Genomic DNA, 25,258 nt, shown 5'->3' on the forward strand with positions numbered 1-25,258 from the left:
TTAGACATGACGGTGGTGACCCAACATAAATAAAGTTTTGTCATGCACTACAAAACATGTGCAATGTTGAACCATCCGAGGATGACTAGAAATTACTAATGACATGCACAAACACACACCTTCCACCAACTGAGCAAGCGAACTTCAACCAAGTAATACATTTGTTTGCTACAAATGAACTAGTTGCTATACATAATAAACAAAAACTCAAACATCTAAATGCACCTATTGCACTCTATGTAGCTGTAAATACTCAACGCAATAATGCTGAAACATATACAAATGACCAACTCTCACAAGAAGTACTCATATGTAAATTCCAACATGTCATGCTTACTACAAACCTATGGATACAAGGTGGCCTTGTCAATGGATCCCTTGGTGAAGTTAAGGACATTGTATATGCCCCATCCTCTAAGCATTCTCAGTTGCCAACAAATGTTACTATCACATTTGATAGCTATAATGGGCCTCCATGGGATGTCAACAACCCAAAAACCATACCAATCGATCCAATTACCCGAGGCAACCATACCCAACTACCACTAACCACTGCAAGGGCTATCACTATACACAAATCACAAGGCCTAACTTTAGAACGAGCCACAATTGATACAGGTAAAATTGAAAGACAAGGCCTCACCTTTACAACCATATCAAGGGTAAAATCCCTACAAGGCCTTCAAATTGAACCTGCCTTCTCATTTGATCGCTTTTGCAAAATGAAAAAAAAGCCCCTACAATATTATTAGAAAGAAAGAAGAAGCTTGATTGTCCTTGTTCTCACTTTGACAAGGTACTTTTTCATATTCACTTCTTCCCTTCTATACACTTTTCCTTTTTTAAAAATTACCTTATTTAAGAATTTCATTTGTTTGATGACATTTTTGTCTACTTCTCTTTTACAGGTTCACTATATGTAGCAAAGAGACGACAAAACTCAGATTGACTTGTCACATAGATGATATATAAATGTAATATGGGATATCCTACAAGTAATACTCATACAAATACATTGTACTGTCAAATTTGGCACACTTACTATTACTTAAAAATAACGCTTCTACCAAATATCATGCATGTTTCGAATGACAATTTACAATTATATTATAATTACTATTTAGGTCCACACATACATTTCTTGGTAAACATTTGTATCAAACATTGTGCATGTTTCAAATACATTTTTTCCATTTTATTGTATACTACTCTTACGCTTCTAAAATACCATTGTTGTTATGCACTATTGAACCACACTAAAAATCATATTTTTTTGAAAAATAATATTATATATCATCGAAAAATAATGTTTAACCCTTTACTATACTATGCAATTTCATACAATAATAGTTTTCTTAAATTATGCTTTCGGCTTATCCCTTGAACCTCTCACAATACAAGTGCTAGTAAATAGAATTTTTTAAAAAAAAGCATAAGATTGAATAGGATTAATTTTTTAAAAAGTATAAGATTGAATAGGATTAATTATTGTGTGGAGACAATTCTCGAAATGGACAACAAAGGTGCTAAGTTCGAATCTCTGAACTTTTATACCGTCATCCCCGATTGGATGTACAAATCGATAGGTATATAGGGCAAAGCGATCTTAACGAAAGGGTAGAGCATTCACAACGAAACACCACTGTGAATCGCGAAATTTTACCTTACACGATTCATTGGAAATTATATGGTGTGCATTTAACTAGTCGACCATTGAAGAATGGGGTGAGATGACATTTTGAAGGCTTCCCCGCTTAATACTGTTGTTATTACTTGTGAGATAGAAACAAGGAAGATAAAAATTTATTCCGAGGACATGAGATGCCAGCGAAGGTTAAACCGAAGCTAAGCCCATTTTCTTCGTTGAAGGTAAAATTTCTCTCGTATTTTTCCCCGATTGGACGCTACCTAGAATAGAATGATTATGCTATATGTTTTTTTCACTTAAAATATTACTATTTTGAAATCTTCAGAGATGATCTACTTTCAGTTGTTGTAACAGTAACATTCATGTTTGAATGCTGATTTTTTTTCTTAGGGTACGGGTAAGTTCAACAGTCATTCTTTAAGAGATAAAGTTAGTTGAAAATTTAAGTTGCTCTGTCTTGTATAGGGCTCGTAGAGTTTTAAAAATCTGCAATTATTTTAAAACTTGGGGTAAATGCTGCATAGTTAGAGGTTTCGGGTGCATGTGTTAACCGGCGTAATTAAATGCATAAAAATACCTACTTAAGAAGTTCGTTTTTGTTGAGGATGCTCTAGCATTTGTTGTTGAATGCTAGATAACCCGTTCTTGACATCGTGGTTTCCAACTATTCACAACCCTTTATTTGACAACAACTTCGTTACAGCATCTGCCTTCTTTTGCGCTGTTAGAGAACCCGCTTTCTTCTCTACCATGCTGCCTACCTTTGCTGAGCACAGCTTGTTTTTATTTGAGCTAAGCCGCTCTCTCTTCACACGGAACATTCATCACAGGATTATTCTTTTACCATATGTGTTTGAATATAATAATTTCTGTAGGGTGTATCCAGCTGACTTAAGCCATCTTTTCCAGTGATCTTTTACTTATTAGGTCTAAGATTAATTTTATTATTAGATTTACATTTGTTCGATAGAAATTGTTGTTGAAGCCATTTGAGCATTATTGATTTCTGTTGTAATTGGGTAACATGATTTAGCTTCTCTTACTGACATATATATATTCATTCACATGACTGCAGATACCTCGCAATTTACTATATTGTGCTTTGCCAATTATATCTTATCTGTCTGTCAATTGAATTTAGAACACAAGCTTGTGAATAACATTATTTTTCTGTTTTGTCACAGAGATATGGTTGCCTTAAAAGTTTTTTAGTGTTTTTGGAAGAAATAGTTATTATGGAACTATTCGGAATGTTAGTTGCAGGTCTGTATGTAAAACTCTTTCAATGACACCTGTTGGAGCCAATTACAGTTCAAGATCAAGGTCTCCTATTAGAAGGAAAATGTCAAGGTCTCCTATTAAAAGGAAAATGTCAAGGTCTCCTATTCGAGCATATTCCCCTGCACGTTCAAGGTCTCCAACTAGGAGAAGGTCACCACATCGGCAAAGGTCTTCTGTTAGGTCCAAGTCTCCTGTTCAGGCAAGGAAAAATATGAGATCTCCTATTCGGACAAGATCCCCATTGAGATCAGTGTCTCATGAATCAAGGTCACCCTCACCACACACCAAACGCCTAAGGAGAGCACAAGAAACAAGAGAATTCAACAGGACTAAGGACAGGGAGCATGACAGAAGTAGCATTAAGGACTATGAAAAAGACAAGCATAAGTATAAAGACAAAGACTTAAGGAGAGATGAGACATGGGAGTCAAAAGGCAGAGCTCAGTATGTAGAGCCCTCTTCGAGATCGCAACACTCTCATTCAATATCACCAACAGATCACAATCAGAGAAAGAAACACGAATCACAGTCTCCTCCCCGAAGAAGTACTGGTCATTGGTCAGAAAAGGCTAGAAGCCCCAAAGCCGGAGCTCGTGATGAGGTGTCTGGTGAAATCTACTCCCTTTCTGCTCGTTCAAAATATTAAACTTTGTTGGTAGATTAACCTCTATTTTGTGCAAACACTTTCTATAAACTTATCATACTATTTTGTTTATATTAGTTATTAGCATCTGTAAATTCTTTCAGCAGAAATGGATATCTGTGCTTGGTATTTATTTTCCATTTAAATTAATAATTATATCTGTGATGAATATTTTGGGATTTAGTTTTTTCTCTTCTTTTTTCCCTGAATAAAAAGTGATGGTATTTAGAACAAAATAAAGAAAGAAAGTGCTAAGAATGGAGGTTTAGCAGGAGCAGGAGCAGAATACAAGTTAACCGAAGTATTATTGAAACATGATCTGTTCCCTTCCCAAATCTTGTACTTCATCTTCTTCCCACGATAATTGAAAATTAGTGAAACATGAATGTGTTATAAATAATATTCCGTTTGATGTCTATCTGCTGCTTGTCTCTTCCCTCAGCATTCTTCAATTCTGTAGTCACACCTTTTCTAGTTCATACTTCTTCACAGTCGCACCTTAGCAGCCATTAAGTTTATTTTTTTAACCAGACTGGTCATTATATTAGCAAAAAAGGTATGATTGATTGTGCAAAAGATTTTAATTTCATACGGAGGCTGAAGCATCCTATGAGACCCCCTAAAATAGGACACCCAAAAGAATAGGGTTTGAAAATACTAAGCAACTTGTAATTTTCTCTTTAGATCTGCTCTTCGACAGTGAATTTTGATCACTAGGTTTGCTGTCCTATCTACTTGTTTTCTTCAAAGAAGGTGCTTAAATTGTCTGCTTCTAAACTATCCACACAGGTGGACCAAATGTTATTATAAGCTATGATAAAGTGTTGCTCTCTCTCTCTCTCTCTCTCTCTCTCTCACTCACTCACTCTCTCTCCCTCCCCCCTCCCTCCACCCCAGTGTTGCAAAATTGACATATTCTCTCTTCCAATTCTTCTTTAGGTATAATCCATCTGCCTGTTTCACTCCTCGAATGGGGAAAACTAGTCCTCAGTTGTGCTATAAGAAATTTTTTTCTCCATTTAATATTTGTTACTGTGTATCCTTTCTCATCATGGTCTCCCATGGGGTTAAATTCTTTGGTATGGTAGGCATTTTTACGTCCATTTTGTTTTGACCATATGATACTCCTGAATTATTTCCTCAAACTTTTTATATTTCTTCATTGTTATTTGGACATTCATGTAGATTAACATTTCAACTTTTCATCTATTTGTCATTTTCTTCATCCACACGTTCTTTCTTCTATCTAATCTTTCCTCCATGATCAATTTAAGCCAACCATGTCTTTCTATACTTTGAGTTTAGGTAGCTTAACAAGGAACCATTGCAAAAGCCTCTAAAGTGAAGATGCCTATCTTTGCCAATAAGATCTCATAAGGGACAATTTTAATTTTTAGGCTGCTGCTGATTAAATGTTTTTGGATACTTTCTATTTGCTACCATTTTTGGTCTGACATTTTGCTGCCCCAAATCTCAGACCCTTAAAGGATCATTGGGGTAACCAAAAAATCCAAAAACATTTTCTTTATTTTCCAATCCCATAACTCTGCATTCCTTCATCTATTTTTTAAGGAATATAGCTCTTTCCGGCCTTCTTAATTTCTTTTTGCTGTACACATTTCCCTACTAAGTTTGTTGTGAAAATTGATTCCAAGATACTTGTACTCTTATACTATCTCTAGAGGATATCCTTCAAAAGGAAGTGTTTTGTGTCTTTTCAAAGAAAAAATGATCATCACTTTGGTTTTGCTAGTGTTCACTTGCACTGCAACATCATGACAAAAGGTATCAAGTGCCTTCAAGTGTTCCCTCATGTTAAATTTCTGAACTAGAATGCATAGAAATACAATATACCAGAACTCACAACACAAAAGAATAGAGGACAAAATAACTTATCCTAGGAAAACCCTCCACTTGAGGGTGAAAAACCCAAGCATACAAAAGATAGATTCTTTATTGTATCCTCAAAACAAAATACAATGTTCTCAAGTTTATTACTGTTAACTCTTAACAGTTAGACAACCAGCCCTATTCACAATTCAATAATATTTGTTGTGTAATTACACAATATAAAATACTCCAAGTATCTCCCAGATACTCTCAATGGACAGAATGTCTTATACGCACAAAATGATCATGCATTAATTAATAACAAAATGATCCTGTAGCATAAAAAGAATGCCCTCTTATAAAAGATATCAAAACATGTCAGATACACAAAAACAAAAACTTTTCTTATACAAAGATCTGTCTTTTTAGTTCTCTGAATGGACACCACACAATAATCAATTCATCACACATGCATACCATGAATGGTCTGTCAAGGCGAATAGGCTTTTTGGTGGAATGCAAAGAGAGCATCATTACTTTTAGTGAATCATCTGCAATTATCACCATCGAACATGAAACAACCTATGCAAAATAGTAAGCATCACGATGCCAAGTCATTACCCAACTTTAAGAAGCAACACATAATATAAATGATAAATGATAATAACGCAATGCACGAAGTCAAATAGACAGCAATAACAGTTAGAGTTTCTAGCTTGATAACCATTTCGCACTATTACCATAAAGCTAGGTGGCAACTATAATGAATGAACTTGATTCACCTTCAACAATATACAAAGCCAATGATTAGAATTCTCAATCACGATAACATCTTCATCGGAAGTAAGAAACAGCTCCTGATAATCAACAGTGGAAGACATTGCACAAGAAAAAAGTTGTGAATTGGAGATGGCCAACAAAAAGTAAAACAAGGTTGAACACTGAACATATTAGATGAGAACATTAGAATCACCATCAAAGTAAAAGAGTAGCACAACCAGGTCTGGTTTCTCTTGCAACTACCAAAACGTTAACACTCCCTCGTAGCAAAGGAGAGACCATTTAACAAACAAACTTTATCATGGATTCTTTTGACGTGATATCATCATCTTAGCATGATGTTCACCTTCGCTTTTCACAGAGGGTGGAACAAGGGCTTTCACCTGAAACTTCTCTCCCAGAGAAGAATTCATTAACAAGGGCTTGTACCTCAAACTTTTTTTGCAGAGAAGAATGCATTAACAAGGGCTTTCAACTCAAATTTCTGGCATATAGGAGAATGCATTAACAAGGGCTTGAATGTCAAACTTCACTCGCAGGGAAGTATGCATTAACATGGGCTTTCACCTCAAATTTTCCTGTCTTAGAGAAAAATGCATGAAGCTCATAATAAGAACAACTGAATGTTGAGACTCCCTCTAGGCAAGACTCCCTCTCAGCAAGGGCAACATTCTCACAGCTTGATTATCACAATAAATTACAGATGATTTCAATGTTTGACCAAACAAGGATCTTTTGCAATCACACTTCCACACTAGCTTGCTGATCCTCTGTAAAGGACTTGGCACTTTCCATCTGCCACTCAAGCTCTCTCTTAATCTTCAAGCACTTGCATCAACCTTCTGACCCCGTTGTTCAAAGGTTGCCTGCAATGCTTGCATTGGAGGAATAGTTTTCAACAGGTACCTCTGAATGCTTTGACATACTAAAGTTCAGGACTGTCATCTTTGACCTCATCCCAAATTATCATCTACTGAAGGTTTGTGGAGCTATCGATGTCAAATCTAGATGGTTTGTTCAATTCTGTTCTCTGCAACACTGCAACCAATTTAGCTTACATCTTTACGTCTTTGTAGAATTCCTTTGAATGTCATATCCCTCTCTTAGAAGCAGCTGATTACAATGATAGAGCCTCTGTTGTTTAGTGTCTTCATCTTTCTCAATTTCCTTGCTGAAGTAAACTCTTCATCCAAGGCCTACCCAACCTTGTTATGAGATATCATCTTAGGCTCATGACTGCAAGCTAAGTCCTCATAAATGATCATATTCTAGCTGTCATGACATCCGCACTGGATGCATAATCTCTTCAACTGTATGCGATTTCAGATGATAATCCCATCATCCCTCTGCTCCTTGATACAGACCAAAGCTAAAAGAATAAATGAAATATATTGTAAAATAAGAACTACATAAAAGATCCATAAATATTATTGGAGGATATGAAATATTTATTTCTTTATAGACATTAGCTCTCCCTTGGAACAAGGCATAAGAAACTCATGCCCGTACAAGATTTTAAGGCTTGCGCAATCACCTCCAAAGAACATAAGAAAGTCTGCAATTAAAAATCTACTAACTGCTGTAGCAGTCTGTGCACTTAAAAATGGCAACTGAGTCTCTAAGCTTCATACAATGCCCTAAAAAACTCACTCAGTAGTTTAAGTCAGAACAGCAGACTACAAAAAATTGAACAATACAAGATAAGATGAAATCTCCAAACCTTTTTTTTCCCTAATTTGTAACGAGTCCATCACTAATCAGATCAGCAACCACTCAAAATTTCTTTAATCTTTTTCTGTTGAATAGATATATATACTGTTAAGTTATGATTGCTGCAAATGTAATAGCATTGCCTGTAATTTCTGTGTCTTTCAAAGACATTGACCTCTCTTGTATTTATTTTGTAGATGAGACAAGGAAAGACATGTCCCTTTATGGGACAGGTCTATTTGTTAACACATACGGTTTCATTATTTATGAATAGTAATTATTAGACAATTGTTAAATCATATTTGATTGTATATATATTTATATTAAACATATATATACATTAATTGTCTAACGATTACTAATCATAATGATTAACTAGTTATAATTTTGTATCTCATTGTTAAATCAATCTGACTGAATCTACAACATTAACAGTGCCTCTTAGCTAGTGACGATTGTTATAGAATTAACACAATTTGCCCTCAAGCGATACAGAGAGATATCATCTCAATATGATATTCTTGGAAATGGTGTATTTAAGGATATCAACATATATCCACCAATTTAGATGTTATCTTTCAATATCATCAGAAGTATGATTCAACAAGGAATATCAACCATATGATATTCATCATAATTCAACAAGGAATATCAACCATATGATATTCATCATACTTATATTTTCTTGGTATGTGTATTAGCGTCAAGTCCCATGATGCCTACCAAGTAAATATCTGCACATGGTGTCTCCAATACTATATCTCATAGTATACACCATGCCATATCTCAGTACGACAACTTTAAAAGTTATCTGTGAGATATGTACTATCAGATTGTATGGTATTTCCACGGATATTTGGAGATATTTACCATAATAATATCATCTTATGATATTAGGGGTAATGACCTACAAATATCAACTCTCATGATATTTACAAAGTATCAAAAGTTCATAAGGTATGTGCACATGTATCACCCTGTGATACTTACCATAGGAACATTATAATCATGGTTTGTTTACGGATGTTAATCCACCATGATATATACACACACACAGTACAACTCATAAAAATCTATGTGACAATTTCTATCTCCTAGTTGATAGATATATAAGATATAATCTCTCATGACCTGCTTAAATATCAATTATATGACATCCATCATGATAGAAGGTTAGACTATTGTAAGATCGTCACCTTACTATAGTAACCATAAGAAAACATCAATGAGAGATCATCACCTTCCATGATGTTTCCACAAAGTCATGTGGTAACTCACATGACATATATCATGAACATTTCCAAAGGGTGGAACAAATGCTTTCACCTCTAACTTCTCTCTCATAGAGAAGGATGCATTACAATACATCTTAGGTAATCACTGATGTTGAGGCCCCCTCTGACTAAAAGCCCCGATCCATTACTTCAAGCTTGTCTTCAATAATGTACAAACTTTACTTTGGCAGAAGGCTTTGAGAAAATATTGGTTATCAAATCTTTAGTGATAATGTACTCTAAATGAACAGTATTCCAAGCATCCATCTATAGTTTAGGCATTCGCATAAAGACCTTTAGCTTGCACATATAGAACTCTATCTCATGAATCATCGTCCGCTAACTAATTACAATTTCTTGATCACTGGAGAATCCATCTCAACATGATCTACTCCCTCTTTATAAGTATGATCAAGATCCTCAAACATCAAATGGAACATATCCTTTATCTGCACCCTGTCTTTGTTTAAGGTTGCCTCTAACGAAATGTCAAGCTCTCTCTTGATATAGAAGGATACTCATAATCTCAATCATCAAAGATATTTGCTTCAAGAGCCTCACTTCATCTAACATGTTCATCAAATCACTAATGAATCCTATATCAAAACTTCTTTGGAGCTACTCCCTAAAGTTGAGTCTTGCACAATATTTGGTAGCATGCTTAATGTACCAATCTTATTTTCCTACAAGAACATCCCCAAACACAAAGGAAAAGATCAAAGCAAATAGCTCTTTAGTATGTATAGAAATACGAATAAGAGAGAGAAATTACAATGAGTGGATAAATCTAATTTCGAGGATAATAAATCTTATTAGCACATCAACATCCTTGATACAAGTTGCTCCAATGAGGGTCCATATGCAGCAAATCAGAAAATGCCTCCATATGAGCATTTGTCAAACAATGGGAATGGAGCATTGGTTATTATTCCCTTCACAATGTAAAATTGCTACTCTTATATCGTTGAGCAATTTTGCATCACATCAAATATGGCAAACTTCGTTTTTTTTTTCCTCACTCACACCAAATATTTAATGGGTTTTCCAAATTAATGATCTCGTAAGGAGTTTTTGTCTTGTCTTCTCCATTGATTACAACCTCGTATGCTTATTCGACACAGTAGCTAAGAGGTTAACTTCCAACAATATTTACCTAATTCCAAACATAGCCCGTTATATAATCTAAATCTACCCGCTATATAAGTCAATTTATGGCATGTGTGGTTAACATGTTTATGATGATCTTTCATTTTGCCGATGGCTGAGATAACAACGATACTTTAGGGGAATTGCAAATGAAGCAATATATGGAGTGTCACTGTCTCTGAGTGTTACAACCAAAGATCACCAATCTTCTATGATTAGTTCAAACAAGGCAACTTAGATTTTTTTTTTTTTTGAATTGAATGACTCAAATGTCTTCTAATGTCTTTGCTTGGAGAGAAGTGATGTTGGAAATAACTCATCTCTATCCACAATCACTTTTTACTAATTGCAGCTTTTTATTGTTGGTTTCAGTGTTAGCATTGTAGTGGGTAATTGTTTTGACAACTTTGATGGCAATTAGAAATCTCAAATCGGTAACTGTTAGAATGACATAAGAGACATACCATCCTTGAATAAGTTCATGGCCACTAAATTTAGTCTAACATGAGACCAACACCTTTAGCATCTAATTCAACTCTAGTGTATTTGCTGGCCCTAAGTGCCTCTACTAACTACTTGTATCTGCATTATAGTACCTATTTTAGTAGTGGAAGAGTGCTTTACTTTGCAATAATTTCAGTTTTTAATCATCACTCCATCCTTCTTCCTTGGATATGCATGCAAAATGCACTTCTTCCTATTTAGCAAAGAAAAATAACTGTCTTCGCATCTTGCAAATAGTATGAGATATGCATGCATAGGTTGGTACTGTACTTTCTATCATAGAGGGAGGAGTAGGGAGGTGGGTTGAGGCTCAAAATTCAATATATAATACATAATACCCACTTCATCACTTGTGCATTCAAACTATGAAAAGTTAATTTGGACAAGGGCCCGCACAGATGTTCAAACCCATTCGTGAGTCGGTGTTATTGAAGATTGACGTGCAAACTTCAAACTTACAAGTTGATGCATAGGAGTTTAGGAAAGATTGATTGCCAATGACTACCCAACAACATCATTAAGTGATTGCATAGGCTGAGACTTTGCCGCAGAGACTCATAAGAGTGACCAACAAAGATGTTGTAGAGTCTCAAACAAGATGCACACCCACACAAGAAGAGATGCATGATTTTATAGACTTGACGTACAACTATCCTTCATCTATTTAAACACTCTTTTCTTTTCACAAAATTGTATGATAGAGGCTTCAAACTATTTTGACATGATCATCCACATAGTTACTATTGTAGTCTTCAGAAGATGAATGTGGTTAAAGCAGAGGAAAGGGATCTGTAAGGGGAGATGAATTAGTGTCATTGTTCCATGATGATTGTAGCCTTAATTGATAACATGGAATCTTAATTATTTTAATGGTTGTTTCATTTCTCAATTTTATAAAATCATCTTTGATCAAGATATGCTTTATCATTAATGATTAATGATCTCATCTCAAAAATATAAATTAGGCGTGATAAATGGATATGTCCATTTGACACAGTTAGGTTGGAGAACTTCAAAAGATGTCCTGATGAAAAACATGTGTAGAATCTCAATAAGAAGCATCCATATTATATTGACTGTTGAGTTCATCTGAAGACTACCCGATCTTTGATATAGTAGAAGCTCATTCTCTCCTTCTATATTTATTATCACAAGAAGATGTAATGTGTTCGGTCCAATTTTAAATAATAATTTACTTATGGTATCGTGTTGACCTACAGTATGGTCGTTGTGTTGACTTGTGACTTATGTCTATGTTCCATATCAATCATCAATTCTTGACTATTGTTGTTGTGCGAGAATCACAGTTATTCACTTTATTGCAAGGTTGTCCTAAATATGTCTTCTTTGATTTTGAAAGATATCCATTTCTTCTCTGGATAATATATTTGTTGGAAAGGAATGAGAACCTATTCCATCGTTGATGTTTTTTTAATACTTTGTTTCAACACTTACATCATGAGAGCTTGATTCTCTTGCTTGAACAAATCTATGCTCTAGGGAGTTTCTGGGACAGGGACGTTTCAGGGGAAGGGGACGTGTTTCCGGTACGGGTACGGGTTGAAGCCAAATATTAGGGGACGAGACTTCAAGTGACAACGATTAAAAACATAGGGGATTTTATTATATATAGAGACAACATTCAAATATGCATATCGTAACATCGATAAATCATTCACCATAGACGTTTTAGAAGATCAATACATGGAAATTATAAAATGACAAATACTAAGTGCTTCCATTAAACAATCACACGCACACGCACACGCACACGCACATGCGCATGCATGGTCCCACATGCACACACACACACGCACACATGCGCGCACACACCCACACATGAGTGCACACACCCACACATGTGCACGCACGCGCACACACACACAGACACATGCGCGCGCGCACATGCACACACGCACGCGCAGACACGTGCGTGCACTCATGCGCACGCATGCATGCGCACATGCACGCACGCACGTACACACACACACACCCACACACCCACACATGCACGCATGCGCACATGCACACGCACGCGTACGCACGCACACACGCACACACACCCACACATGCACGCACGCACACACGCCCACACACGCACGCACACACACAACCACACAACCACACACGCACGCACACACGCGTGCACACACACACACACACCTGCACACATGCGCGCGCACATACACACGCACACGCGCAGATGCGCACACACGCACGCACACCCACGCACGCAAGCACACGCACGCACGCACACGCACGGACGCACACGCACTCACGCACCCACACACGCGCACGCGCACACACACAGATGCACGTACGCACACACACACACACACCCACGCACACACACACACACACGTGCACACGCACACACATGCCCACACACACACACGTGCACACATGCATACACACACCCACGCACAGATGCATCCACACACGCACACACACATTCGCACACACACATGCGCACACGCACACAGACGCCCACACACACACACGTGCACACATGCATACACACACCCACGCACAGATGCATCCACACACGCACACACACATGCGTACACACAGAGCAAAAATTAAAATAGTAAGTAGTAAATAATAAATGCAATCTTTTCTTATTTCTGCTGCTGCTCTTTTTTTTTTCTTCCTCTTAGGAAGTATGTGAAATTTAAATAAAAGTACAAGAGTTAGTGTTTTAAATTTTTAATAGACCAAATATGGGTTGTGTATTTTTGTTATGTCTTTAAGACAAGTAGGGGCCTGGACGGACAACAAAAAAAAAATAAAATAAAAATTTGTGGGTGTTTTGCCTTTAGAATAAAGGGGATGATCAGCAGTTTCGGGGACGGATTGGGGACGACAAAGTAGTTTCCGGTACTGCGGGCCGTCCCTAAGTTTCCTGTAATTTTTTTTGGCCATTTTGGGGATGTTTCCGAATTTGGCCAAAAAGGAACGACTTTTGGGGACGTCAAAAATATGTCCCCCATGTCCTTGTTTTGTCCCTGGGATGGGTACGATCCCAAAATCATAGGGTGCACACCCACATGGAACACCGGAACAAATCAATATCTCCCTGACATGATACTCTTTTCAACTTGGCCAGTAGTCATCGCTAGAGAGACCCTCATCAACCATTATTTGGAATCACTTTGAATCACATCTTTAGTTTGCGAATTGTTGATTATCTCAATACATTGGTGTTATCATTTATAAATTCTGAATGTTCATCAATGACTACCACATATGTAACTATCTTCTAACATCCTATATTAATATTTAAATATTGTGAATCAATGTTTGATTCCTAAGAAGTTCCCTCATGTGTTATATATTTATGATCTTCCCTTAGTATCTCCTTCCTTTCCTATCCTTTCATACATTTGCAGCTTGGCTCTGATACCATGTTAAGTTATGATGCAAATGTAATAGCACGGCCAGTAATTTTTGTGTTTTTCAAAGGTAGCAATCTCTCTTGTAATTATGTTGTAGATGAGACAAGGAGAGACTTGTCCCTTTATGGGACATGTCTATTCATTAACACATACTGTTTCATTGTTTATGATTAGTAATTATTAGATAATTGTTAATTATTTCTGATTTTATATATATATAAAATGTATGTGTACATTAATTGTCTCATGATTGCTAATCAGAATGATTAACTAGTAATCATAGCAATGTATCTCATGATTAAATCAATCTGACTGAAGCTACAACATTAACATATACGTATCCCACAATTGATATAGCTTGATATAGCTTTTCCTTAAACTGAAGCCTTGAGATCCCAACAAAAAATTGACAATTAGCTTGCTGGACACATCAGATTACCTGTAACATACTAATATCATCCATAATCTTTTTAATTCCATATGAATCAAGGTATATGAATTCTTGCATTTTACTGACTAAGCCTCCAGTCATGCAAGTCAAACACAATTATGAAATAATATCTTTGCTATAGAAACTAAATCAACATCATAAAATCCGAATAAGAAATTCGGTCCTCAAAAATCTATATAGAAGAACCCTTTCAAAAAATGAAAACTAATGCAGATTCAAAAATGAGAAATGACACCTTTAATTTCAGAAAAGTAAGACTTCTTAGACTAAGAATCCGTCTGAATTGTCACCAGATTCATTGAGGTGAAACAACATCAATGTTTGCAGCAATAACTTGATGTTTTGGTCTTGATAAACAATTTCTGGCAAAGTGATCATACTTGTCACATCTAAAACATTTAATTCTGGAAAGATCCTTTCTTTTCTTCGGTTCGGATGCTGAATCTGAATTCTCATTTCTATTTTACTTGAAATTTCCTTTTCTCCATTCACTTCCTTTCCTTTTAGCAGTATGGGCAGCAAGGACGTGATCTTCATCATGGTGAGATTTTTACCCATTTCCTCTTCTCTCCAATCTGCATTTCACTTGAGTACAATCAGCTCTCAAACGATTGAACTTGGGTTGTTCATCTGTTCCACCAATCCCTTGAATGAAAGATTCCCAAGAGTGAGGAAGGCCATTCATGGCCAACATAGCCAGGTATGTGTCCTCAATTGATTCTCCAATTACATTTAGCTGATCCTTCATTTCTGTAATCTTCATGATGAAGGAGACAGAAGATTCTCTTCTAGCCATTTTAATACGAAGAGTTGACGTCTCTGAAATGTCCCTTTTCTGATTTTAAATGATATTTCCAACCTCTAATCAGATTTTCAAGATCAAACAACTAATATCACAAAGATCCACCAAATTTCTCAGGAATCCCCAAATCGGGTATGCCAGAAATTGTGCCAAAAGCTTCACAGCTTCACCTATTATTAATAAATCTGAAAGTGGACATTTTTTACAGAAATTTCAGCAGCATAACAGCCTACAAAATGACATTTCCAGATCCGTATAGCCTTTACACAACAGTTCTCAAATGTAGGACAAAAACTATGCTCATCGGGCTCCCAAAATTAACACAAAAATGCTCGGAACACCACAAAAACACTAATAATCTATCTCAAAAGTTTAATCACATCCCAATACATATATTCAGCTCTATTTAACACCTTAAAGTCTGAAATACAGCAGCAACCCAAACTGATATGAAATACTCAACTGAAAACACCAAACTCATACAAAAAACACACCCCAAAATCCACAAATCTGCACTGTTCAGCACAAAGGCAAACTCTGTATAAGCATGCACATGGAATGGCTTCAAACTCCCGTCCTTAGCCTTCCTGGAAACCTGCAAACTTCCGTTCTTGGGTCTCCCTGGAAACCTGTAAACTCCCGTTCTTGGGTCTCCTTCTCCACAGGTTTGGCAGCCTCTGAAGAATAACAAAGAAAATGAGCAAAATCAAGTTCTGGAATGAGCCCAAAATGCCTCCAATCCCCTTAAAAGAGGGCATAATCCTAACTCATGTCCAAGAGGGGTTAATGAAACATATTTTAATAATAATTTTCATTTATTAGTCCATTAGCTTCCAAAGATTATCCCCTTTTTCCGAAACTTCACCTTTTTGGGCCTGCCTGCCTTAGCAAAGATTATTATTTTTAATTATTTGAAAAGGGGACATGACAGTCTCGAGGGTAGAGTGTTGAATTTTTTAGCTTTATATGAAATTCAGTATATTAAACAATTATTCAATATTAAATACGGGTGCAATATTTGTATGGAGATTTTTTTTATTATTTTGCAGGATATATTACACGGGACCCGCACGTCTATATTAATCATCATCTTGGCGGTTATTGAAATGTATTATCAAGATCTTATTCACCTGCGGTTATAGTATGGACATGTAATCCAGCTTGCGGATTCAACTTCGGCGACTCTAATTCATCGTCATGACAAACTGGCGAGTCTTTTCTTTGGCGAGAATTGGATTGATGTTTGATTAGTCTCATTTAAGACTTCTGGACTTCTTCATTTTTGTTAAGCCAAGTTGTATATATATATACGTTTTGCTCTTCCTGGCAGTAGTATCGTTATTCTTATATAATTTGTATCGTTTTCTTGAATCAGTTTCACAAAAGATCTCTGAACTTATGTGAACCGAGTTCTATTTATGTGCGATATTCTCCTTCTGGCAAGATGGTCGATTTTCCTTATTTGCAATCATAGCTTATTCTTTAGAAGACGATAAGCTATTCATATATTTTGATTATAGCTCTGATGCGATAGAGAGGAGTTATTTGTAATCAGACAACAAGTTTGAACTGTGTAACATTCACTCTTATTCAATAAAGATCTACTTTGAAGGCTGGGTTGTTTCCCTCTGTTAAGAGGGTTTTTCCCAGGGTATATGCTTATGGTTTTCATATGTGTTTTCTAGTCTATTTTCAACATAGAGCTCTACTAGTGTTGTGGAATGAAGGAGTTAATGTCTCGAGGGGAGAGCTCTACCAGTGCTGTTGAATTCATTCAAGTTCTTCAAAGTTCAAACATTTTTTTAGCTGAATTCAACTTTGATATGATAGGTACTAGATGATCCTTAATAACATCAATCAATATCTTTCTGCCATGATATTGTTCTTCCTCCATTGAGCTTTTTTACTGTGATCTGTTGGCTTAGCTGCAGTAGTTGTCACATAGTTCAAAAGATCATTTCCCCTAGAGCAATGAGGACCCTGAATTTCTGTGAAGTAAAGTTGAATGCACCATCCAGCCCATCTTCAACTTTGAGTCCATTCACTATTGATGGAAGCTGAAACAAGCAAACTAGAAGAGGAGTAAAGAATAATTCGAAGATTTAGAATTCTGGTTTTGGATCGTTGCCATAGACCTGCCCTGATACCATGATAAAATTTTCGAACCAGAATAAATAGGAACGCAATAAACCGAATTCACAACACAAAAGAACAAAGGATATGTTGGTAAACAGATTTATCACTACGGATTTTCTGTTCAAAATGACCCTATTCACCCTGTGAGCAGTGACATCTGTGCCAACGCTTGGAGAGATTGCGATTGATCACTATCAACTTGCAATCTTCCTCTGCGTTTGAGAGGGGCAGCTCCCTCGTATGATAGGGGTATTTAAGATCTTTGTGTACTTTTCACCTAAAAGCATGAAAAGATAGAAAGTATAAAATTGAGACGAGGTAAACATGAGAAACCAATGATAGACATACAAAAATTAGATAGGATTTCGGTAAAGATAATGATTACAAAGGGGTGTTTAGAACACAAATGTAATGGTGGTGGAAGAAGTCTAGTGGATCCTGGCAGTCGAAGTCATCATCGATACAAACACATCCAAAGCAAGATACCAAGAGATGAATGTTTTTCTTTGCACCAAATTAGATCATCTGCATGAATGCATAAATGAACCAGTCAGTTAACGTACGACAAACAAGTGATCATAATTCAGAAACACTATTTGGACATACGAACAAATGCACTTTTCATTATCTTTTGAGAATATACAAACTCAAAAACCATTAAGCCTATCATGAAACAAAAACTCATTTAATGTTTCTCTGAAAATTTCTCCAGAGTTTCCTCTATGCAAAAAGTTCTTCGGCCCCTTTCCTCCCCATTTTTAAAAATAGCCTTGTATTTATAGGTTCTTTCACATAGCTACTTTTTGGGATTAATAACTAACTCAATTTTACGCGCTTTGGGAGAGGTTAATTAACCTCAAGATGTCACTTCAAAAGAGTTGGTTAATTAACCTTGACAAAACTAACTTAACAGTTAGCAAGCCGCTAATTACAAATGTGCATAATTGATTCTAATGAAGCATTTGGTGCAACTTTTCTGGATGCCGAAATCATTCATTCCTTTAAAATATTCATGTTCCTTTCAATAGTAGACATACAAAGATGTTTTTCCTACTAATCCCTTATAATTATTTCTTTTACTTTCAATTTGATAAATGTCTACGCCAAGTTGTGGGATTCCACCTGTGACACTGTCTTGATACTTATAGGTGTTTGATGGATTATTAAATTCCTTGAAATGAGATTTCATTGAGGCATTTCATTAAATGGTTTACCACTATCTCTCCAACACATCTGTCCCTTGTGTAACTTACAGTATTCCTCCCTTCTCATTAGATCTTTGCAGATAAAGCATTGGAATATAAGCACCCGTCCTTTGTCTCAAATGGGTATGACCTTTGAATTATAGCAATTTTCTTCATTAAAGTGTAGAACTCATCAAGATTACTATCCCATTGATAATTATCAAAACATTCGCTCTTGTAATGTCATTGTCCATGATGGCGATCATTTTTACATACCTTAGTATGCAGAGGAATACAAACATTTGTCCTTCTTTCATGACCATTCTTTAAGTAGTGTAATTCATCTGCAAAACTATCTTTAATTCGTTGTCTATAAGAGCTCCTTGCAGTTTTATTGTGATATTTCGAGGTACTATGTTGAACAAACAAAAGTCCATTTTCTTTGGATGAGTACAGAACATTGGAACAACCCCCAATTAGTTCAGCCCACTGCAAAGTGTTTCCCAATCACATTTCAAATTGACCATCGGTCCACTCATCGGAAAACAATCCATATTGGTTAGTTCTTCTAAATGTCTAGGAATTTAGTCATATTGTTTGCCCTTAACGTCTGTCCCTTAAATAGATGACCTCCAGATTTTCCCCAGTGCATTACTCCTCCATACTTCTCAATCACCATCTGCTCAATCTTCTCAAACACATCTACATTCCATTTAACCATACTCTTATCTCTAAACTTATAATATATAATCACAAGCACCATATCTTCTGCAGGTCCAGGATAAGCCTCAGATTTCTTAATGGATCGAATCAATGCTCCTCTCGGATCTATTGTGGGTTTAGGTCTTTAATAACATCCTTCAAATGAGACACGCGGACTTGAATCTCCATATCATATTTGAGGATAGTGTCTATCCGATGGTCCCATGGACAGACAATTGCATTATTCTTGTTGAAAATAGCAGGGTAAACTTGAACTATTTGCAGCTATTGGATTCAATCACAAAATCCAAGCATCTGGCGGATTCTATGAGGCCATATCTTTGTATTTCCAGCCCTGGGCTTAGCGGACACAAGCTTAGAGGGATTTGCCAAAGACTTCATGAGCATCGTCTGCAACTTCCACATTTATCAGGCATGTTGACTATCTAGAAGCCCCCATTTTCTGACAAAACTATTTGCCAATGTGCTATATTGGATGCGCATATTCTATTTCTTGGCTCTCATGTTGCCGTCGGCTGACCTTGGGTGTGCACTTCTTTACTTCTCATGTTGATGGTTGAGAGGAGTTGAGAGATTGGTTGGATGGGTGGATTGAGATTTGATCCACGGAGACATTTGTACCATGAAATTTCGCATATATGGATGCACTTAAATGATGTGTTTGCAGGAATCATTTTATCATTTGAACTATTTAATACCATCACAGCTACCTTTCATCTGGCGGCATTTGGTGAAACACTTCCTAATCATCCTATGTATTATGAAATAGTAAGAAGCTCACTATATATCATGTGGATTCCCTCTCTATGCACCTGATAACTAGGCAGAGCAGCATTCAAAGGTGGCGGCAAACTTGTCCAACAGTTTGTTGCCCATTTCTACACCCTAGATCTTCTCGCTACTTCTTCCTCATGCTCGAATTCATCCCCATACTACCGCCATATGCCCCAACATGTCTTCGCCGAAGATTGGTATCACTAGTCTTTGCTTTGGATGTCTAATCACTTTAATGAATTTGAGCTTGAGCTTCCAGGGTTCCTAGAGGTATTTCACAATCGTCTCCCACTCGAACATATATTGGGAGGCTCTGCATAACACAATTTCTCTACAATGACTTTAAGCGTGCTAGGCATTCCGTCAAATAGTTCGCAAGTAATGTTCTCCTTGTGGTATTGGCATTTAAAACCTTCTTTGCCTATGTGGAGTATATAATTCATTACAGACCAACATTATCGTTTTCTCACAGCAATATGCTGTGGCTTTATTTGTCCATCAATCAGTCGATGTGCCACGACTTTCCTTTTCCAATATACTTGGTATTGAGACAGCTATCACCATAATATTAGTGGCTCAACTTCATAGATTTCACCTGCGTGCAGGCAGAAAGGAAAGCACGAGCATTTAGTCTGAGATTCACTTTGCTACATGCTGATATAGCCACTTCAATTTCACAATGTTACTTTGAATGAAGATGTCACATCTACCTTTAGTTTCCAATCCTCTTCTCATGTAACAGATTGGGGATGCTATTGATCATGGTCTTCGCAATCATCATAGCTGCAATTTGATTTGATATTCTCCGCACTGTCTCAAACACATTTAACCAGACATTGGCTCCTCATATCTGCATTTCACTTTGAATGTTTTTGGCCTTTGGCATGAAGGATTTCAAAAACTCCTCAACCAGATCATTGTGTTTACTAGAACTCCATTTGATGATTAATGAATCTCAATTTTGAAAATGACCCTGCATATTATAAGTCCTCAGAGATAGTTAACCTTTATATGAGGCTCATTAACCTCTCAATTTTTAACCTCTGGGTAAAGAGGTTAAGAATTGTCTCCAAACACGTGTTTTGGGTCTCTGTTTACCTTTTTGGAGGTTAAGGTTTGGCATTTTGAAGTGCTTTTCTTAACTTCTTTTGGGTAGGGAGGTTAAGAATTCGAATGAAATTATGTGTCTTGAACTCCATTTCTCAACCTCTTAATGTTTAAAGGTTAATGTTCTGATTGAAAACACGCATTTTGAGAGCTTTCATTAACCTGTCATAATTTGGGACTCAAGTGTCCGATTTTAGAAATTCAAAGTGCTGGGCGGAGCTAGACATGAGCTGGAGGCATCAAGAGGCATCAAGACCATAAAATTATTTAAAAGGTAATAACTTGCAGACTCTTTTAAAACTTGAATTTTAACACACTTGAATTTGTTTGGGTTCAATAAGATGAAAATTTGGCACAATTTAACAGTTAGGGAACCAAGGCAACAGGACATAATAACTTATCCTAGGAAAACCTTCCGCTTTAGAGTGAAAAACCCAGCTCCACAAAAGAAAGATTCTTTGGTGTCTGTTTTTGGTTACCACAACCTTGGGTACCCATGAATTTCTCTGGATTCTACCATTCTGGCAGCATTCTGGCTGGGCATACAGATTCCTGCTGGAATCTGGGAGGAATCAGTTTTGGCATCACACTGGAAATCTGACCCTAAATGTAAGGACCAGGTAACTTAGAATAGGATGTATCCACTAGTTGAAAAGACATCTGTATACTATTCTTGTTTTCAGAATGTAATTTTCTTATCAATTAAATGTTAAATTTGCCAGTTAAAGTGTGGGAATTGAAATCCACTACTGCAATTTCTACCTTGGGTAAAAGATTAAGAATATACATACATATGCATACATATACATACATTTGATATGTATACACACATACAAACACACACACTTAAAATTATAAATCATAAGAACAATGATATTCATAGACTTAGAATTACTAATAAATAGAATATTTAAATAACTCATATTCATTATTTCCAAATTGATAATGCTCAAATCTCAAAATATCAGTACACAATAAAAATTCAGATTACAATCAATATGTTATATTAATATTCTTCTTCATCAAAAAGCATAAAGGTTAACCTTAGGTTTAATTTTTAATTGAACTGCAATCAGTTGGATTACCACTCCTAGTAGCTGGTTCAAGTGCAAAAGTTGCCTTATCTATGTGTAGGTAACATCTAAGTCAGCACATTAATGGGTTAGATCCCAATTCTCTGTTACACCCTCCTCCTGTTCAAGTTTCTTTTGTGATATGTGGTAGAGGTTGGAGTGTATCTCGTCCAAATTCTCTGCACTTTTTGCATGCAAACAATTGTGCTTGACTATGGATGGGTGTGTATGTAATATGTACTACAGTTTCACTCAGCTGAAGAACTCTCAATCTATTGTTTAAAGTCAACGGTTAGTATTTAATTTTATAATTCAAGAATGCAAACTTGAAAGTTAAAACACGATTTATAAACTTATTAAAATATAATAAATAGCAGATAGTATTGAATGAAAAATTAGAAAAGTAAAACTAAAATGATACATGCTTGGTAGAAAATTTTAATTGTAGGCTGCAAGAAATGGAGCCTTGACCATGTAGATATTAGCACTCATCAACACTATACTTATTTATGTCTAGAAGAGTGAAAACACCATAATTTTTTAAAGCTACGAATTGGTCAAATTCACTCAAGACAATACCTTGGATTTCTTCATCTGTGTATATCTTTCTAAATGCAGCCTTATAGCCAGAAGCAACCTCTCCATCTGTGTATTGTCTCACCCTCTAATGGAAGTAGTACCACTTTGCTATGCTATTTTTGTGACAATATAATCGCTAAGAGATGTAAGGGTGTGGTCAATTTTTTCCATTGATCAATGATATATCACCTTTTGCAGAATTTAATGTTTCCATCGGGTCATGTTCTTTGTTTTCTATTACTGCTTTGATTTGCTCCACCATGAAGTCCATGCCATTGTAAATTTCACCCAAACACGGGTGACCAATATTAGTATGCTTAATCATACATATGATGGACTCAATGCAACTGAAAATATAGTCCACATGAGCCTATCACTCATCATCTAGGGTCATTGCTTTTACTTTTTTTGCTCCTTCTGTGCTTGATTGCCTCCATACGTTCCACAAACTGTTGATGACCGTAAAACTTATTACGATAATGGATAGTTTCTATTATCTTTGTTTAGTATCTAATGATTATCTATTGTAATCTTCTGTCAATATTAGAATGTTTCTATTATTTAGTTTTCTATTTCTAGAATAGAATGTTTCTATTCTTTACGATTGTTTCTTAAGGAAACATTGTTTAGTCTCTTGTATAAATTGATCTCTTGATCACTGTTAATAACAAACAAATATTTTCCAATTACTTCGTAATATGATATCAGAGCCAATACTCTAATTTTTTCAAAAATAATTATAATTTCTTGGTTGAAATCATCTGCCTTTTATTTTTGAAATTATTTACATGCATATTTGCTTCCAACTCTCTCTATAATCTGACTAGGGTTTCCATTCTGAGAGATCTGAATCCATCGACTTATGGTTCAGTTTTGCAACCCATTTTTGTCTAGATCCGTTTGTTTTTTTTGCACTTTTCTGCCATTTTTGTGGTTTTTTTGCAGCAGGGCTGTTTTTGTTCAAAACCCTAATTTTGTGTACCAGATCAATTTTTTTTACAAGTTCTTGGTGGGTTTTTTGAGATCTCATTTGGGTTGTCTGTTTTTTTTGGGTGCCTCGATTTTCAAGCTAGTGGATCCATAAACCGACAAAACATTCTTTTTGGGTTTTTCCAGCTCTCTTCTGGGTCATCCTTCAAATTGTTTGGGTCTTCCATTTCTTGTCTTGAAGAACGAGCCTTCACAGATTTTCACACTTTTTTCATTGAAAAATATGCTATGGCATTTCTAACTAATATTTTGCTTGAGGGAAATGAGAAGTTTAATGGTCGTCATTATGGCACATGGAAACAATAGATGCTAAACATCTTCGAATATCACAATAGCGATAAGGTGGCTCAGGTTTACAACTATCTTTTGAGCAGAGGTCCTCTGCTCCAGCTTCAGAAGGCTCCAGAAAAAAGAACATTCAATGCAACTATTGCCAGAAGTATGGGCACTTGAAGGTTGAATGTTGGAAGTGCTTAGCTGCCCTATCTAAGCAATTTGGTTCGTAGCCCACAACGAACAGTGCAGAGCACCTTGAGCAGATAGAATCTGCCTTTTATGCTTTTTGACAGCTTTGTGCTTTGGATGGATTAACCATTAAGGGAGGGTATTATTATAATAGATAGTTTCTATTATCTTTGTTTAGTATCTAATGGTTATCTATTGTAATCTTCTGTAAATATTAGAATGTTTCTAATATTTAGTTTTCTGTTTCTAGAATAGAATGTTTCTATTCTTTACGATTGTTTCTTAAGGAAACATCATTCAGTCTCTTGTATAAATTGATCTCTTGATCACTGTTAATAAGAAGCAAATATTTTCCAATTACTTCGTAATAAAACTCAAGCCCTCTTACACCTTCAGAAGTCACCTTAAGACAGATTTGCATGTACAAATCATGTTTTGGCAACCTAACATGGTACAAAAATTACATATCCCATATCAACAAAAAAAAATACAACAATATTTTAGAAAATAAAATTTAAATTACGTTCAACAAATCCAACTTGGAAAATGTCTTACAATGGCTTGTGACTGAGATAAATAGTCACAGACATTTTGAATCTCCTGGGCCTCCATAAAGACTTGTTTGACCCATTCAATTTTTGTGCCAATATTTTGCAATATTAAATTGAGTGAGTGGACTGCACATGGTGTCTGAAAAATAGGACTGCATGTAGCCACTATTACAAACTCAACTGTCTTACAGTTTTTAGCATCGTTTGTTAAG

The 25,258-nt window shown here is 36.1% G+C and overlaps 1 protein-coding gene across 5 annotated transcripts in view; it reads left to right on the forward strand.

Moving 5' to 3' along the window:
* The first annotated feature begins 1,619 nt into the window (after window positions 1-1,619).
* Window positions 1,620-25,258, forward strand: part of DDL (SMAD/FHA domain-containing protein) — a 96,340-nt gene continuing 72,701 nt past the window's right edge. For 2 of the 5 annotated variants that reach the window (XM_089826614.1, XM_089826619.1), the window contains exons 1-2: window positions 1,620-1,869; window positions 2,906-3,530. In XM_089826614.1, coding sequence (XP_089682740.1) covers window positions 2,934-3,530 — 597 coding nt within the window. In that variant the 5' untranslated portion in view covers window positions 1,620-1,869; window positions 2,906-2,933. Of the gene's footprint in view, window positions 1,870-1,945; window positions 2,046-2,832; window positions 3,531-25,258 lie in introns of those variants that run through there. The other 3 variants (XM_089826616.1, XM_089826617.1, XM_089826618.1) reach the window with 3 other exon arrangements.

Source organism: Cupressus sempervirens, chromosome 4 (assembly GCF_028749045.1).
Source record: "Cupressus sempervirens isolate cs-2001-9-10 chromosome 4, ASM2874904v1, whole genome shotgun sequence".
Lineage (NCBI taxonomy): Eukaryota > Viridiplantae > Streptophyta > Pinopsida > Cupressales > Cupressaceae > Cupressus > Cupressus sempervirens.